Source organism: Scardinius erythrophthalmus (genome assembly GCF_964197995.2).
Source record: "Scardinius erythrophthalmus genome assembly, chromosome: 7".
NCBI lineage: Eukaryota > Metazoa > Chordata > Actinopteri > Cypriniformes > Leuciscidae > Scardinius > Scardinius erythrophthalmus.
The window spans coordinates 23917600-23936777 of record NC_138227.1 but is presented as its reverse complement, the minus strand read 5'-3'; the positions used below and the strand labels follow the sequence as shown (position 1 = coordinate 23936777).

The 19178-nt window shown below is 38.1% G+C and overlaps 1 protein-coding gene across 1 annotated transcript in view; it reads right to left on the bottom strand.

Annotated features, from left to right (window-relative positions):
• The window catches only part of dchs1a (dachsous cadherin-related 1a), a 110612-nt gene that overhangs the window by 24353 nt on the left and 67081 nt on the right, over positions 1-19178 (bottom strand). The window contains exons 3-4 of the mRNA XM_081371069.1: positions 1000-1188; positions 166-397 (exon numbers count right to left, since the gene is read on the bottom strand). Of these exons, the coding sequence (XP_081227195.1) occupies positions 166-397; positions 1000-1188 (421 nt within the window). The remainder of the gene's footprint in view (positions 1-165; positions 398-999; positions 1189-19178) is intronic.

Below are 19178 nucleotides of genomic sequence, written 5' to 3'. Positions count from 1 at the left end.
ACTTCTTTAAAAACAATAAATAAATAATTACTGACCTAAAAATATATTTATATGGTTTTAAAATCTTGTATATGATAGCAAATGTAGCTAATGTTGAAGTGCACTGATTACGGTCCTTGAATTTGTTCTTTGAACTTTAAATGAGGGTAGATCTAATCTTCTCACCAGTATCTTTATTGAGGGTGAAGAAAGGTGAGCTCCCTCCAGGTACAGTACGGTACGTCACTCTGCCGTTCTCCCCAGCATCTGGGTCATGAGCAGTCACCTTCAGGACGGAGGTCCCTGGGGTGCTCTGCGTACTCAGGCTCACTGCATAGCTCAGAGGGTAGAACGCTGGTCGATTGTCATTTATGTCTATCAGGTCCACCCGCACGTATGCCACTGAACTTAGTCCACCCTAGAATAAATCGGTTAACACTTGCTTTAATGGTCATTAAAGGTCTGATTGAAGAATACACAATCAAATCTAACTAGATAATAAATTATACAACCAACTGATGGAGACTGGCTACACAACAGGCTTAAAAATCGTAAGAAACAGAAAACATTCCCTAAAATATCTGTACAAGTCAAAAAATTACAGAGTTAACATTTGCGAGGGGAGGAAGTAGATTGATTATATTCCCTGTTGAGAACTGCAATCTGCCGAGGGGACAATGTACACATGGGATACGGTTCTTGTCGCTAAACATCTTGCTCGCCAGGCATCCCATATGGAGCAAATGGCATGTCAGGAAAAAGCCCTAACTTATTAAATATTACAAGATGGTGCTCTTTAGGGCCCAGCTGCCTCTGAGCGCTTTAATGTGTCTGCTGAAATTTCCTTTAAAGTATTTAAGTATGCTTTAAAGTATTACTTAGGCACAGGATGCTAAACCACTACTGAAGAATTACTATGCATGCAATTTTTTTCACTTGCTGCCAAAATTGTCAATTTACTGCACCTCTGAAAACAGTCCAGTCATATTTGATGAGGGATGTGGCAGCTGAGACACTCACCCCATCCACAGCTGTAACGGTGAAGTCGTAGTTGGCTGGACCCTGGTCACGATCCAGGCTGGTGGTAGTACAGATCTGTCCATTGTGCTTGCCAACGGTGAACTGAGACGGGGTTACTGAACCTGGACCAGATCCCAGAGAGTAGGAGATGGAGCCAAAAGACCCACCATCAGCATCAGTAGCTGTAACCTGGAAGAAGAGAGAACACATTAGATTAAAGTTCAGCCAAATGTAACAAAAAGCTTAAGCAGAGAAGCCAGACTCTTTTAGTGTTTGGGACCATGGTTCAATGGGATTTAATCACAGGTCCTGATCTTTGTTCATGTTAACTAGTAATTGTTTCTAAACTCGGTAGGAATAATTATATAAGTATCAATATTCCTTTTTTTGGGGTAGGTTAAAAATAAATTCTCAATATTTTCAGCCCTTGGTGGTATCCGATATACATATTTATGCATTTGCTTGGAAATCATTTAAAAGGATGATACTTTTTGTGAACAATATTTTTTTAACAAACTGCTGCCAATTAAATGAAAACTGTAAAAAGAGTAAAGCATAATAAAGAAATATCTACTTTAAAATAATGAAGTCATGTTTGCTGTAAAAAAAAAAAAAACGGGAAAATTATATTAAATAATTTTCATTTAAATCCACCAATATGATAATAGTTTGGACATTAACATCAATATTTACCTACCTATATTTTTAATCAAAACATTTAGGTACATAAAGTCTCTCAAAGAGACTGAGTACAAATGCAAACAAATAATTGAATCTTAATTTAAAATCAGTTCATTGAAACCACTTGATGATTAGCAGAAATGAAATTGAAATGAGAGCCTATACAATTATTTTTATTATAAATATATATAATAATAAAATTATATAATAATATATAATATATCATAGTTATAATTATTAAAATATAGAATTATTTTTAATTATATATTTTAATTATAAAATTAATATTCATTAATAATATTGCGACTATTCAATATACTCCCCAGCTCTAGGTTTAATTTACATGTTCGTATTCCAAGACCACTCAGCAGTTTCCTGTCACAAATAAACCTGAGACTCCACTGAGCAATACCACAACACATTTATCTGACTTGGTTCACAGCCCATGGCACTCAAACACAGCTCTGGTGCTCTGCAGCAGGTACATATACTGCGGTAAACTAAGGGAGCACATGGAGACCTCTTCGGCTACAGTTGGGTTTGATCAACCAAGCCAAGAGGAGGGAAGCTACTGGCAGCTTGCAGACATAAATACTTTCCCAGCCACAGCGAACAACTCAGGAGAGAACGACAGACAGATAAACAAATGAAGAGAGAGAGACAGACAGAAAGAGACTTGTATAGAGGTGATGACTATCTGGGAGAAAATGAATTGCCATTCAATGCAAACACGGAAAGCGAAATTACTTTCTATCCAGCTTCTCATTCGTCAAATAAAAGGAAAAATACTGCTTCAGCTTCTGAAATTTACTCTCAAACAACATTACACCTCGACCATGAGCCGTCTGGAGTGGATGACGGCCGTAACAGATTCTAATGGCATTGAGATGAGGGCATCTGAGTCTGAGATCGGGTCCTGGCAGAGGCTGTGGAGCAAGTGTAGGAAAAATAATCATCATGAATACAAGAAGTTCCAGCCCACAGCGGAGAGATGTTCCACCTTTTAACCATCCAAGGCCCTGAAGCAAACCCTGACATTTTACAACCGAGCAGGAGGGGGGGCATGATATTCATAAATACCACACTACCTATCCTTATTCCCTTCACGATAGCTTGACAGAAGTTGGACGCCTGAGGCCTGAACAGCGAGAGTTTGAGGTAACAAACCGTGGAAGGGCGGTTTGACCAAGGATCTGCTTCATGGACAAAGCCATTTTCCATGAAAGCCTGGCTTGAGCAGAGAAAGCAGGGAAATGTCTGGGGGACTTGTGGGTCTCAATATAGTTTAAATAAAGAGCTCCAAAGCAGCACTGTAAGATAAATATTTCCTCTCGGTCGTTGCGCTGTTCGTAGCAGCTATTGAATGGATGATGTATGAGAAAAGGAAGTAAGTTGGTCACAATGAGAAATCATATATATTTGTACTCAAACATCTGTCAGGTTGACTATATGCATGGTACATGTAATAAGACAGCAGAAAACAATCCGTATTAAGCATGCAAACCCTTCAAAGGTAGAAGACTGAAACCAGAAGTGGGATTGAGTTTCTTTTTCCATCTCTCCAACAAAAAAGGATTTAAATAAAGTGGCTTCTCAAAAATGGGGAGAAACCCAAGCTCATAATTTCTAGAGTGTGTTTGAATATGTGGTGAGATGCCAGTAATCATGATGACTGATTGAATGATTGTCTTTTCGGGTCCTAAAGGGGGCACCTAAAGTGCATGCATACAAAGAAGGGGTGGTGGTGGCGCAATGGATAAGACACATGCCTTTGGTGTGAGAGACCAGGGTTCGAATCCACTGTGAGACACCAATGTGTCCCTGAGCAAGACACTTAACCCCTAGTTGCTCCAGAGGCGTGCGACCTCTGACATATATAGCAATTGTAAGTCGCTTTGGATAAAAGCGTCAGCTAAATGAATAAAAAAAAAAAAAAAAAGCATGTACGTGTTCACACACACGCACACAGAGGAGCAGAGGGATTTGGAGATGTACTGTTTAAGAAGCAGGTTGCCTTTGCCAGTACAATAACAGTTCATAAGAAGTTTAGTGGAATCTCAATCTTGACTGAATCATAAGTGGGTCAAAGTGTGCTTGAGCTGCTTTCTCAAAATCTCTGCTAAATCCTCTGTGCTTTTCCTCACCGTAACTCATGGAGACACGCAGACTCAAGACACGCCAACTGTGCACAATGCACGAGATGACCTCAAAAATTGAATTTCACCTAATAAATTTCTCAAATAATCTCAAAAGCTACATATATTACATCACAGTTGTCTAAAAAAGTTAAAATGTGAACCACCAAAGTGAATTACAAACATTCAAACATATTCTCCCCATCTGCAATAGGTTGGACAAACAGACAGTGCCGCCCCAAAACTCACACTATTGTTTGAGCCCAACGTAAGGATGCTCAAACAGAGGTTTGGTGTTTATGTTGAGTGTGATTTAATCGTCATCCATAATTTATTTCCAGAGTGTGAAAGTGAGACAAGAGTGAGAATACTGGACACGTTCTGCAGCTCTTACAGTTCCCTCGTCTCTCTCTCTCCATGTGTGAGTGAAAGATGCGAACCGCCCTGAAAGAGCCAAGTGAGACATTGGCTGGGCGAACTGTAACTGCAGAACAAGCCAAAGGAATCCAATGCTAACTTGTGGAGTTTTGTGGTTCACCCACCATTCCTCTTGACTCCTTTTTTAGGGGAGAAAAAGAAACATTCAAGTAAGCGAATACAAGATTAATAGGGAGAAAGAATAAGCTTGTCCAGTTCTCGTTAGTTTGTGCTAATGCAAGGGATCTGGTGTCACTGCATTGGGTTTCCTCAAGGCTGCACAGCTCATTTAGTGGGTAAGCGACCTGGCTGATGCTTTCCCAAAAGGAAATGCTGGGTATGATAATGAAGTTTTTGATTTGTAAATTGACCACCTTGGAATGAACATGCTAAACTATTACTTGGATGTCTGTAAAATGTCTGTCGACAAACCACTGACTCAAGGTTACCTGTAAGTTGGCCATATGATCACAGTATTGCATGGAACAGTGATTGATAGAGGACTTTGAAACTGTTCCGTTGGACAATTTCCATGCAAATTATGTCTAATATCTATGATCCAACAACAATGCAAGATGTGTAGATTTGCTAAGTGTAGTTCATTTAGCATTCGGGACTGCTTCATCTAAATCTGTGGCACGTTCCTAGTCAAACAAACCATCTTACAGAATTCAAGACCAAACCATCTGATCAGGAAGATTTCGTAGCCAAACTAAACACTGCAGCCGACAGAACAGTTTGTGAACTTGCTAACAAGCCAATCAGAGTCTGTTTGACAAACACTTTTTTAAGACCCGTTCTGTACTACTGATCTTCTCAGTGAAGACATGAATAAACATAAAACCAAAGATATCACAAACTACATCACCCGAACACAGACAAAACCCCCAAATAACAGCAGTACAAGGCAGCAAGTTGGTGTAACTTGGCACTGGGGTCATTTGGACCCATCTGGACGTCTCTAACACAAACATGACACGGAGAGAGTACAGTGGGGACTTAACTTAAATAACAAGAAACCTACAGAGTGATCCAACTGAAACAGCATGATCTCACGCAAAAGAAAAGCTCAGCTTCAAGCATCTTCTTTGCAGCTAATGTTCAGAGTTTTGTCCGAAAGCAATGGTTATTTTTATTTCAATGTTGCAGAAACTTGCAACAAGTTCCACATATGGGAGCAATGGATTAGTTGGGAAACTATAAAAGAGCAAATGCAAAATATTTCCTTTTTTTCATGGAAGAAAGAAAGTTATAGACATTTCTAGATATAAGAGTGAAATGACAGGGTTTAAATTTGGGGGAAAAACTAACCAACTAAGGCCTCTAGCTCAAAAGTGTTTAAATACAGGATAAAACTCCTGTCTAAAATCTAGAGTCTCTCAGAATAATCCACAATATGGCTTTCATATTTTCAATCTGGTGCTATATCTCATTTCATTCCATAGCGGGGGAGATAAGAGATCAAACAGAAAACAGCACATTCTTTTCTCAGAAGGATACTTACAGACAAAGCCAAGCACACCATAAACATACTTTGCTCCCAATAATTTCAATACAGCATTTTATTGAGGCCATCATTCACATCACTTCAGACAGACAAAAACAGCAAACTGATGGACGATTCCCAAACCCATGGGAGGACACGCACAAACACTGACTGATGGATAAATACAAATATGAAAGCAGGCATTGAGTGAAAATAGATGGAAGTGTCAAGAGATGTGTGCAACTGACAGACAGCGGTGTAAGGTGACAGAAAGACATGGACTGATATATTGAAGGACATGCTATGAGTTATTACAGCTGTTTATTGAGAGATCGCTCTCTTTCTTTCTCTTCTTGGCATCACTTCAGAGAGCTGAGGAAGAGGGGGAAACTGGATACCTCCTACTACTTTCTGGCCCTCTTGACCGGCGGCCGAGTAAAAGCTGCACATCCCTCCGGCTCATTACAGCTACAGAGCTGAAGTATTTGACATGTAACATGTCTTGCTTGGTCAAGACCGAGACTAGAAACACAAATCTACTAGCGAGCATGAACAATAGCTATTTTTTCTTCCAAGTTGCAAATTTATTTTATGTGAAAATCTGAATATCACAAAAATATTTACAAATAAAGCAACGTTTCCATCCCAAAATTACCACTGGATGAATGGATGGATGGATGGATAGATAGATATACCATTGTATTAAATTCACAGATGTTCTCTGAATTATCTCCTTTTATGTTCCACAAATTCATATGGGTTTAAAATGACATGAAGGTGAATAAATTATGACAGCATTTCATTTTTGGGTGAACAATCCCTTTAAATACTACTGTTTATCACAGTTTTTTTTTTTTTTTTCACAATCACATCTTCCAATATGCTGTCAAAATCATAAAACATAACAGATTCACTGCATTCACTCATTGCATTGCTCAACAATCACCAATGGATGTCCATTTGGTCAAAAAAAGCTAATAACATAACACAGACACGTGTTATGAAACATACCAGATGCATTCTCTACGTACTTTTTATGACGCCCTTTCAAGTGGCTGGCAGAAACCCCAAAGTCACCGTGACCTGCATCTACTGCAACTTTACACCAAAGAACAAGCTGTCAATGGCCGTAATATGGCGGTATCGTATTAGCAAACATCTCTTGTACATATTTTCTTTGAGTAATGGATCAGCATGACATCATTGAAGCGCTCCTCCAGATCTGTGAAGTATGCGGCACTCTCCAGATGTCCATTAAAAGGGATCTGCAGTATAATGGGATGCCTGTAAAACATCATATACATGTCAAGATCACTGAGCACCCTAATTATTTCTTCATGCAAGGAAGCTTGGCTTCATCCTAGGAGCTGTGCCAGTATGAGCCGCCCGCCAGGACACTGTCATCAGGAAATGTCCAGAAAGGGTCAAAAAGTCTTGGATCGACACCGACTGGTCTTGTTTCGCGTTTTTATCAGATGCAGACATGTATTCTGGTAGTCAACCACAATTTATGTCAGGTATGGTGTAAAGGCCTGAGTTTTGGATGTAAATATTGGGGTTGGAAGACTTTTGAAAGGTGTTGGTTTCTAAAATAACACAGCTTTGAGCTTTTCATCTCTGGCCTTGACGGTGACGGGGAGGGGTAGCAGCAGGTACTTGCGGCTGGGGTAAGGTGCAGATTTTTGGCAGGAGATCACAGGACGGCCAATTCAGCATAAAGAGGACTAATGACACCAGGAGGACTGGTGCAAAGGGACTATAGAGTATGGTTTCCCCTTTTTCTCTCATCTCTCCATAACTGTGAGTGCTTGTCTTTCATCTGGCCCTCACAGCTGGAGGTGATTAAGGCATCAAAATATGTACAGCGAAAAGTGATAGATTGGGGATCTCAGCGAGGAGAAGCAGAGACAGAGGGGTTAATGGCTGCAAGAGGAGTAATGGGCTCAAAATGGACTCTGGGTAATAATAACTTGATATGCTTTCAGAGAACTCGACAGTCAAATGTTTGAATGCAATGCATTTGAGTAAACATTGATGTGCTGACAATCTCCGAGCAGTTTAGTCAAGAGATCAAATTAAAGACTTGAAAATGAAGATTCTGTCAGTAATTATTCTCCCTCAGGATGTTCCAAACCTGGAGGCGGTTATTTTTTCTGTGGAACATCGAGCTCTTTCTATACAATGACAATCCATAATGAGCATGTCCATTAGGTTAATAAAAATAGTCCATATGAGTGATGTGCTACCTACATCCCAAATAAATAAATAAAAAATAAATACATTTAACATACACCAGTCAAAACACAAATATAGCACAAAGAACGCAAACACTGCATCTCTCATCTTAGGTTCAATGCTTTAGTACGCATATAGCAGACAGATCATTGCTTTTGATTATAATCTTTTTACAGGCAGGTCATCCACTTGTATAAGATGTTTTTAAGAACTGACTGTGTTTACCAGGGACCCCTAAGGTCTACTAAAGCTCAGAGTGAACAGGAAGCCAACCTAACAAAACTAAGACTCGTGCCACCTCTGACAAATTTTACCCATGAGAATTTAAAGCCCAAGTGTTTCCAGTGGTCATTTTAACAGGAACAATAAACATGCCAAAAGCACCTCTGGAAATGTAAGCCTGGTGACCCTTTGCACTGACCCCATCACGCCTTACAGAATAAGCTCTATGTTGGAGTCCCAATCACTGTCAATTCAATGGCCTCACAGGTTATTTTTGAAATGCCACATACAGTAAGAGACATGTTTTTTGTGTGTGTGTGTGTGTGTGTGTGTGTGTGTGTGTGTGTGTGTGTGTGTGTGTGTGTGTGTGTGAAAGCATAAAAGAGCCATGTTATTTTTCATACAGAAAAGGAAATGGCAAAATCATATGAGAATATTAGAAGGTGATTATTTTGGACAACTTGAAAGCGGATGTGGACATTGATGTTATAATATGTGCATAGAACAAAATATAAAAAATAATAAAAAATAAAAGCATTAAAAAAGTTTCTTTTTTACCACACTCACTTAGAAAAATGGGCCAAATTTCAAAACAAATAGCTTTGGCTATTTATTTCCGGCATACTGGTGACCATTATTGCCTTTGAAGCTGTAAACCAGCTCCGCTTTTCAGAAACTTGAACGAACCCAGATGAACTGCATTGAGAGTTTAGTGGGATGCTGAAGGGACGTCAGCAGAGACGGAATAATGCGAACCATGCCCGCTATGGGATCTAACGGTACTGATGTGGCTTATGGCACCACTCTGCTGGTCAATAACTCCCTCACAGGACTGCATGCACAAACACAACACGCACACGGTAGCAAATTCCACCCGCAGCCCTGCCGCCTGGCACCAGTGTCGGATGGGTTGTTGAAAGGCCAGTTGCAGAGAACACCAGGGTTTTTCCGATACATTGTGGCCTTTGCATGGTCTCCTTGAAAAAGTCAGAAAGCACGGCTTTTATACGGGTTAAATGTAGTATGGTCAGTGTTTTAAAGTATGAATGTGGTAAAAGTTTCTGTTGCCTACATGAAAATACATGGAATGTTAGTGGACTTGACAGTATGTCCACATCATGTGACTGCTAGATATATTGCTTTCAGTGAAATGTCTATTTAGACGTGGTCAGTAGGAGTCACTGGCCACATCACTCATAAATGTCCTCAAGGCAAAAGCTAATAGTCATTCTCCTGCACTCAGTCTTTTAATGCTGTTTTCACGGCCAGATGTCTTTGATTTGTTCATGGTTGCTTCCAATTTGTAAATCAACGTTCAAAGCATATATTTATGAGAAAACAAACAAAATCAACAATGCCCACAAAAATTAGGCCCATGCCTTTGTGGTATGGATCTTATATTTATTGAACAACTGCTATTATGAGTTTAAAGGAAACCATAAACTTGCCAAGTAAAGTATGCATTTAAAGATTTCAATCAAAAAAAGATCTTCTATAAAAGATCTGTTGTTTTGACTTTACAGCTGTCATCAAACACATAATACATGGCATCACTATGGTGAGCACCACTATTGCTCTTACTTTTGAACAAACCTATTACCATTTAACCATTTAATATAATTCGTCCCACATTGTGAGATGAAAGTTGGCACTAAACTCCTGGATTTGGTACCTAGCAACCATCCAGAACTCCCAAGAAACTGCATAACAACACAGTAAAAACCTCACAGAAAGATTTATAATTGTGTTCGCAAGTTTTGGGCAAGCACAAATCACATTCTCTACAGACAATGTAAAAATGTAGCTTGAAATCCCTGTTGATTGAAGTTTTTACCACTTTATTGCAAGAAACAGTGAGGGGGGAGACATGAAACAAGGAGAACTAAACCAGAAAAATGACAAGATGAACTCAAACACAATGTGTCATTCCACATGCACAAACCTCTAAGCTCAAAATACTGTTATATCTATTCTCTTCTGACTGAATAGAAATATTCAGATCATAAAAATCCACAAGATCTCATCAAAATGTCAGAATGATCTCTGCGTAATTCCATTGTTTGTACATGACACTCTGAAACAGTGTCCAACAAGCTCCCAACATGGAACAAAGTAAACGCTTTCTCTCTCTCTTTCTCTCTCCCTCTGTGGCTGCAGGCACTTCATGGTCCAGATACAGATGACAATGGAAAGGTGCTTTACTGTTGCGCAGGGACCCAGGAGACACTTCACAAACATGCTCTTTAATTTCACTAGGCTTTAATCACAGTCTCTGCTGGAGAGCAAAGTACTTGCTTGCCTCAAGCTCATCACAAGCTGGCACACCAAGTTCATATTTGCTGCATAGTATGGGAATGGAAACTTCTATTTACACAGCATTTCTGTTTAAAAGCCCATTTGGTTTTGGTTTCTGTTTTCTGTGACTCAAAAGAAGACTCTTTGAAAAATGTCTGTTTTTTTGTCCATACTATGTTGTTTAAGACCTAACTGACTTTGATAACATGGACAAAAACAGTTGAAACATTCTTTTAAATATATTCTTTTGGGTTTCACAGAAAAAGAAAGTCATACACTGTTAACATGGCATGAGAAATCAATGTGTGCAGTATATGAATGGAGCATGAAAGCTAAATTAAGTACCAACAGCTAACACAAATCCAAATTATGAAAGGTAATATATTCAATATATTCATAACGAACATATCAGAGTTAATATTGTTAACAAAAAATACAAGTATTAAAACATTCTGCTTAATTGAAATAAAATATAAATATTATATATTAAAATTAAACTGAACATGCGTTCAAGTTCAAGCACTAAAAATCACTAACTGGAAATAAATGAAAACTGAAACTATAAATAAAAAAATAAAATAAAAAATGTCAATCTAAAAAAAAAAATATAGATATATAATAATAATAATAATAATAATAATAATAATAATATTAATCTATTATTATTAACAGTTATTTTAAAACGATAGCGTCCAGCCACGCCTTACACAATAACACACAATAACACACTCTATAATGTTGCTATATATATATATATATATATATATATATATATATATATATATATATATGTATATATATATATATATATATATATATATGTATGTATATATATATATGTATATATATATATATGTATATATATATGTGTATATATATATGTATATATATATATATATATATATATATATATATATATATATATATATAATAAATAAATAAATAAATAAATAAATAAATAAAGTACCATATTCTTTAAATAAGCTTTAAAGTCTCATATAATGTCTGGTATTTCTTGTCCTTCATTAAGAACAGTTCTCATTACCCTTTCTACAGTTCTTTTACTCTGCCTGTCCATCTTTTTTTTTACTTCTTTTTATCTCAAAAATAATATCTGTTGGATTACAGTATAGGACGACCCCTAAACAGTTTAAGAGTTGAACCAGCAACATTCAATATAGGGGGGCGTTATTGTGTGTGGCGTGGCTGGACGCTATCGCTTTAAAATAACTGTTTAGGTCACACAGTTAATATCAGCTCTCTGGAGCCGTCCCTATAAACACACATAGGCCCGTGCCACTGGCCGATAAACACGGCTTTCTGTGAGGCCCGCTGGGGCTGGTTACCGGCGTGTGCCAAACCGTGCTACGACGCTCTGGGCCGCAGCCCTCAGACTTCTGTTTTTAGAGCAGTGGGACGGTCCCGGCGGAGGTCATTCCTCCTCCGGTTCAAACCGGGGTCGAGTGTAGAAAAACACACAGTTTAGTGAAGGAGACGGCACAGGCCAGAGAGTGTTTAGATCAATTTCTTCGGTTTCGCTGGCACTTGTTTGCGCAAGTAAACAGGCTATCCATTTAGCAGCCTACACACTGTCACTAGAGGAATAATGACCTCTGTGAAAAATGACAGTGGACTTGCTTTTAAAAGCGAAACAGAAAAACAGAATCTGTTTGGGCCAAAAGGATTACAGTCGGTAGACATCCTGTAATAAAAAAAACATGTAACAGAGATTCCCAGTTTCTTAGAGCTTGGAAAGTATTAATGTTTGGCATATTATAAGGTGTGACATGAATCTGTGTGGTGAACGTTATGATAGATGAGGTGACTAATGCACATTTGTATGTACAAGGCGAGCACAGCTGCAAATGCGTTTGAACGCTTAAAAAATTAAACCTTGCGTCTCAGATATAAAATAATTAAGCCGTCTGCATCAATGGACCCATTTAGGAACTTTTGCATGTATGTTTGTATTGTTAAATATTTAACTTAAGCCTCATTTATTATGATGTTTGTAATTTATGTAACAGTCTTAATACAGGCACACGTCTTTCAGTGTACTGTAGTCTTTTACCTAAAAAATTGAGTTAACTGCATAATGATATTATTCAAATAAGCTATACATCATATATAGCATTACGAGGGGACAAATAAATCATTCTCTTGACAAATAAATCCATTAAACCAGATGCAGCCCATCAACAACTGTGCAGTTTGATGCTTTCTCTCTTATTTAAGATCATGTTTTAGCCATTCATGTCACTAAGTCTCACTGCATTGACAGGTGGAAAGAGTTTACGGCCTCTGCTATGTGTTAACTTCTGGTTTTGTAACCAAAATGCTATTTTTAACACTCATGAAGAGCTCCAAAAGCTCCAAGGCTCAACTCCTACAGAGTTTTTGCTCCATCATCTGCAAATTATTCAATCTTCTGCTAAAAAAAACAGCCTAAGCAGGACTGGCAGTCTTAGATGGTCTCTCAGTTCTGGTCCAGGTTCTGGCCCAGGTTCAGTTCTGGTCCAGGACAATCGCCAGCTGATAGTCAGGCTGGGAGACGATCTGACCAACCAGCTAAAAACCAGTCTGCAAGGCCTGGGGACCACCTAGACCAGCTTAAACCAGAGCAAATAAACCATCTTATGTTTGGTTAAGCATGTGTCATGTGACGTTGAGGTGCACTTGCTGGTTGAAGACGTCAACATTACATCACTGGTGAGGAAAACTAAATGTTTAGTGTTGTGATGAAATGAATAAACCAAATATTCTGTTTTTTTGTTGTCCAGAACAAGCCTTCAGGCAGATCACAACTGCCTCTTCAGTGAGAAAACAAAAAAGAAATGCAGTGTGTTTTCTTACGAAACAACAGCTGGTGCCCAGATATAACTGCTATTTCCAGCCACTGCGCTCCAGATATGAAATATTTAAACATCTTTTGCACAACCTTTGACTCTTCCTGCCAGCTTTACACTTATGTTTATATTGGGGTATATATATCTTACCTTAGATAAATACAAAAGCAATGCAGGAGACTTTGGATGGTGAAATCCAGGAAACCCAGAAATGTTTTTCTATGTTATGGGGATTTTTGCCATGGGGGATTTCATTTATAGTATGAAAACAGGTCTTTCTTATAAAGATAGTTATTAAAGCAAAAAAAATTGAATTATAACATCTTTTAAACTGGAAAGTCTTTCTTCTGTGGAACACTAAATATATTTTCATCGATGTTGGGATCCAGAAAAAAAAAAAAAAAACATTGGTCCCCATTGGCTTTTACTGGATGGACCAAAAAAAATTAAAATAATACACAGACATTATTCAAAATATTGTCTTTTGTGTGTCATACAAAAAGTAGTAATGGGAAGTCCGGTTCTTTTCCTTGAACCGTTTTTTTTTCGGGATAGTTTGTTTCAATGAACCGATTAAAATAACTTAACTTCAGTTAAATAATAGTAATCATCGTCATAATCATCTTGGACAGGGCTTGACATTAACTTTTTTGCTCACTAGCCAATGTGGCTAGTGGTTTTCCAAAGTTACTAGCCACACAGCATTTTTACTAGCCACATTTTTGTTGTTGTGAAATTACCTGATAAAAGTTGACTATGGCGTGCTAAAATGTACTTGAACTAGATTTACAACCCTTTTAAATGTAAAACCACTGTATACACCCAAATCAAGACTACATAAATATATGTGACCCTGGACCACAAAACCAGTCTTATGTGTAATTTTTTTTAAATTGAGATTTATACATCATCTGAAAGCTGAATACATAATCTTTCCATTGATGTATGGTTTGTTAGGATAGGACAATATTTGGCAGAGATACAACTATGTGTAAATCTGGAATCTGAGGGTACAGAAAAATCGAAACATTGAGAAAATCGCCTTTAAAGTTGTCCATTTCTATTGGCGATAGTGCTGCATCCATTCACAAAAATAAATGTTTTATATATTTACAGTGGGAAATTTACAAAATATCTTCATGGAACATGATCTTTACTTAATATCCTAATGATTTTTGGCATAAAAGAAAAATCTATAATTTTGACCCATACGATGTTTTGTTGGCTATTGCCACAAATATACCTGTGCAACATAAGACTGGTTTTGTGATCCATGGTCACATATAACAATACAGGTCATTATCATTAGCTCTGATAAGGTTGTGTGTAAAGCTCCTTTTTAAAATAAAACCATGTATTATGTATTATGTCGCCACATTGCTCCACCGGCAAACGACATAACTCCAGCAGGTTCTTTGTTGTCTGTCACTAGCGACAATATTCATTAGGGCTGTCAAAATTGCTCAAAAATGACCTTCGAATATTCCCTCTAAAAAAAACACATAGCTTATATTCGAACTATTCGAACATCTGGTTGCGCATTTTGTCAATGACGTGCATTACGTCAATAACAGGACAAATTAATACAAAGAGACATAACTACTTGTATAGGTAGTTTATTTAAGTTTAAACATATTTGACAACGTATTACCTACACGAAAACAAGGAAATCAACTAATGGCCAAGACCGCAGACCTCACTCACTCTCGCTCGCTCACTCGCAGGCACTCTTCATCTCTCTAGCCCTCACACTCAACACCAAACGCGAATAGAGCATCTGGCGCGAGTGTAAAGACGCGTTTACGCGCGTCTGGAGGTCTTGCGGCGCGAATGAGGCGTCACGCGCTCTGTGCATAACAGTTTAAAAATGAACAACAACAATAAGCGAATGTTGAGTGCTGATCAAGAGTTTAATGCAAGCCATTTAAGGTCGCGACTCTTATATAGCAGGCTTCATTCAGTGATTGAAACAAATATTATTAACATTGATTGAAGTTTTACAGTAGCCTATATATAATCGACATTGAATGCTCCGAGCGAGCCGTGCTGTGGGAAACATGGAACTTTTCCTTGACATGAAACGGTAAATAATCAAACCAGTGGAAGCCTGCAGTGCATGAAACTGCTGTATCTAACCTACCTTATTCATGCAATATCTATTCAGTCAGTACAGTAGCCTACACTTCATGTTTCTGTTTAACGTTAAATAAAATGACCCCTCAGGCAGCGCGCCCACTCACAAAGCAGACAGCCGCGCCTCTGCTACCGCGGGCGTTTTTCCACATTCGAATATTAATTTTCACCTTCGAAATTCTGTTTTTTAAAACTATTCGAATATATATTCGAATTTAGAATATTCGTTGACAGCCCTATGGGAGTTGTAGTGTCGTAGTGTCACACTTATTTCAGATGCCTTTTGAAAAGACTACAATTATTCAACCCGCCAAAGTGGCTAGTTGGAGTGACTGTGTTACCCGCCACGAGCAAAATCCACCCGCATTTGGCGGGTTGGCGGGTGTTAATGTCAAGCCCTGATCTTGGATAAGTTTCTTACATTTACGTTTTGCAAATGAACCCTACAGGCGTTGAGCAAACGCGGATGTTTCACGTCTTAAAGATATAAAGTGAATAAACTGGTTTTCATTAATTTTATTTTATTTGTTATTAAATAAACTTAAATTTCGCCGAATTCAAGCCCTCATTTAAGTCCTCGGTTCACCTGTGCTCATGTATCAGCACAGCATGCAGTTGGTCGAAAGAAAGTTCAGTTCAGAGACGGTACTATCACGCATGCTCAGTATCTCCACAGCTCATCGGTTCTCCGTATCGAACGTGTCCGAAAGAAACAGTTCTCGGTTCTGTACTGGTGATTCAAGAACCGCTGCCGCAACCAGTTCTTGACTCGAGAACCGCTGAAGCAGTAGGCCTGTATGTGCTGAGCTAAGAACTGCTGAGACCTTACTATACAGTCGACAAAACAGAAAAGTCGATGCATGATAATAATAATGAAATGATACACTTATTGATGTTCAACAATTAAGAAACATGCATTTCATCCCTCTGAAAAAACTGCACGCACGCTATATCAGTTCTCACTCAGTATGCTGAACGTGTCCGAAAGAAACAGTTCTCGGTTCTGTACTGGTGATCCGAGAACCGCTGTACCTGTACGTTCGGTAGTGCGCGCATGCTCAGTATCAGCTGCTCGTGCTCGTCACTTCTCTCAGCACAACATGTCTGAGTTCAGTGAACTGTTGCATTTACTGGAGTAAAATATACTCCGGGACATTTTGTTTTTTGGTTCATTTTGACATTTTGGTTTATTTTGAGTCAGAGGGACTGTGTATGGCATGTCCAAAAATGAGTAACTTTAGTAACTTGTGGATCAGAGCTGACGCAAGACGCGAACTGTTTTGAACGATTCAGTCCGATTTAGTGTACTGGTTCGACCGGTTCACTAAAAGAATCGGTTCAAAAGAACGATACGTTCACGAACCGGACATCACTAACAAAAAGCCCTACCTGATAATTCACTTTCAGCCACGTTCGTGCTGATCAGGGTTATTTTAGTAAGCTAAAACTACAAATAAAACCACATTGATGCTAAAATAATACTGATTTTGACCATTTAACCCTTTCAGGACTGCTTTCACACATCTTATTTTGTTCACAGAGCAAACTGGTGGAGAATGCTGTTAGGCTTTGCATACACTTCACCCTAAATCAACTAGACAAGCCCATCGAACTCTCTACATCACTTAATTCACCCCCTGTTAATTTACAGCACAGTTATAGTTGAGACACTGAGATGATGCACATCTTGAGGCATTTTAAAAAATAATCATCGCTCCCATCCTGGTCCAGATCTACATAAAACATCCTCAAATCTTCAGCATCCTCCCATTCCATCACGTTATCACTCCAGGGGGATTTTCTAAATATGAAAAAGTATCACTAACATATATTTTACACTCAGACGGAATATATTTTTTTCTCTGTAGCACTGTCTTATGTTTTCTGTCTGTATATAGACGACACACAGTAACATGCATGCTTTTCTTCCATTGATACTGATGAGTATCCTAAGCACTGACCCACATCTGATGTATAGGCCTACTTATACTCAAATAAACAGATCTGATTCTGATTCATGATTCTTGTGGATATGGAATTTGTACATACAAACTGCCTGCTAGTCTTTCAAAAACGAAGCCAAATGCACTTAACCCGAGGGTCAGCCATGAGTACACGATGGCAATAAATACTTTCGAGTTCAACTGTAAAAGGATATGACCGTTATTATGGGTCTGTGTCTGCAATGTCCAGGAGTTGTCTTAAAGATTATTTATTTAGCTGCAAAAATCATCCTTTTTTCATTGTTTTGAGAGTTAAGGTTCACAAAGAAAATGAATGAATTAATTAATATACTATTATACTTTCTGTCAGCTTCAATAAAAGTAGTTTGTTTCATTTACATACACTAATAATTTTAACACTTTTGCCATTTCTTTAAAATTCTGAAAACAAATTGCTCAAATTAAGCTTAAATATCCCATTTCTTGTTGAGAAAAGTCTGAGAAGCAGATCATTACAGTATCCTTCTCAGAAGAAACCTTTGACACTTAAACGCTTTCGGGATTCATATGTTACAAACATAAGCTTATCTACAGCCTAGTGTTTTCTGCTGTGTGTTTCGAGGAATGTCACACACTTTAACACTGCTTCCTCTGAGGTTCAGAGCTGCCCGCAGTGAGAGGTGTAACAAACCTTCAGCATAAGTTTATTTAATAAGAAGTCTGTGCGCTCTGCATCATTTATTAGGTTGCTTAATGGTATATACAAGGGCCGATAACAAATTCCCTGTGATAAACAAACTGAGGCACACCAGGGCGTCCACACAGTCAAACCTAATTTATCACAGATCGAATGATATAACATTTATCTGATCGCACATGGCCAGAGAATGTGTCGGACACAAGTGGGGATTGTGATATCACACATTCCCAAGATAGAGAGATACGTCACTAAAAATGATCTGGTTATACGTGCAGACAGAAGAATAGGAACGATCTGTGAGTTTTCAGATTGGCTCATGAATATCACGGTGACTTGTGTTCGCTTAAGTAGTTTTTGCTATTTGCTAAATAGTAATATATATTATCATTTTCAATCATAATTGATCGAATGTATGTGTGTATATATATCTAAAAAAAAATAAAAAAAAAAATAAAAAAAAAATAATAATAATAATAATAATAATAATAATAATATATATATATATATATGTAAGGAATAATTGACGACAGGCCGTTGAATTATTAGAAAAATAATGCACACCCGAGGTGGTAATGCGGTCACGACGCGAAGCGGAGTGGCCGTTCACCTCGGGTGTGCATTATTTTTCTAATAATTCAACGGCCTGAAGTCAATTATTCCGCTTATACTACAGTTACCACACCTCGAAACATTGTTCAGATTATGTATTTCAAGACGTTTGTAAAGTTTTTGTCATTAAAACGCTCTTGTATGTAGGACTAATTTCTTACGCATCTAATCCACTGCCTCCGTTGCTTATTCCAAAACGTCATTTTAGAGTTAGTAACGGAGGTTTGAGCCACTGATAGCAGACTAATGCTGGGGACACACGACTAGCTGACACATTCTCTGACTGTTTTCATCGACTGCAGCAGATTTTAAACACCGACTTTGAACACAGACTGAACGCGCTGAACACGCGTTTGGGCATGATCAGTCATACGTATCAAATTACATTCATAACCGGCCTTAAAGTGTGTCCCTAGTTATTAATGCAGTTATTAGAGAGAGAGATGTTGCAATAATGAGACAAAAGCATGTGCGTCA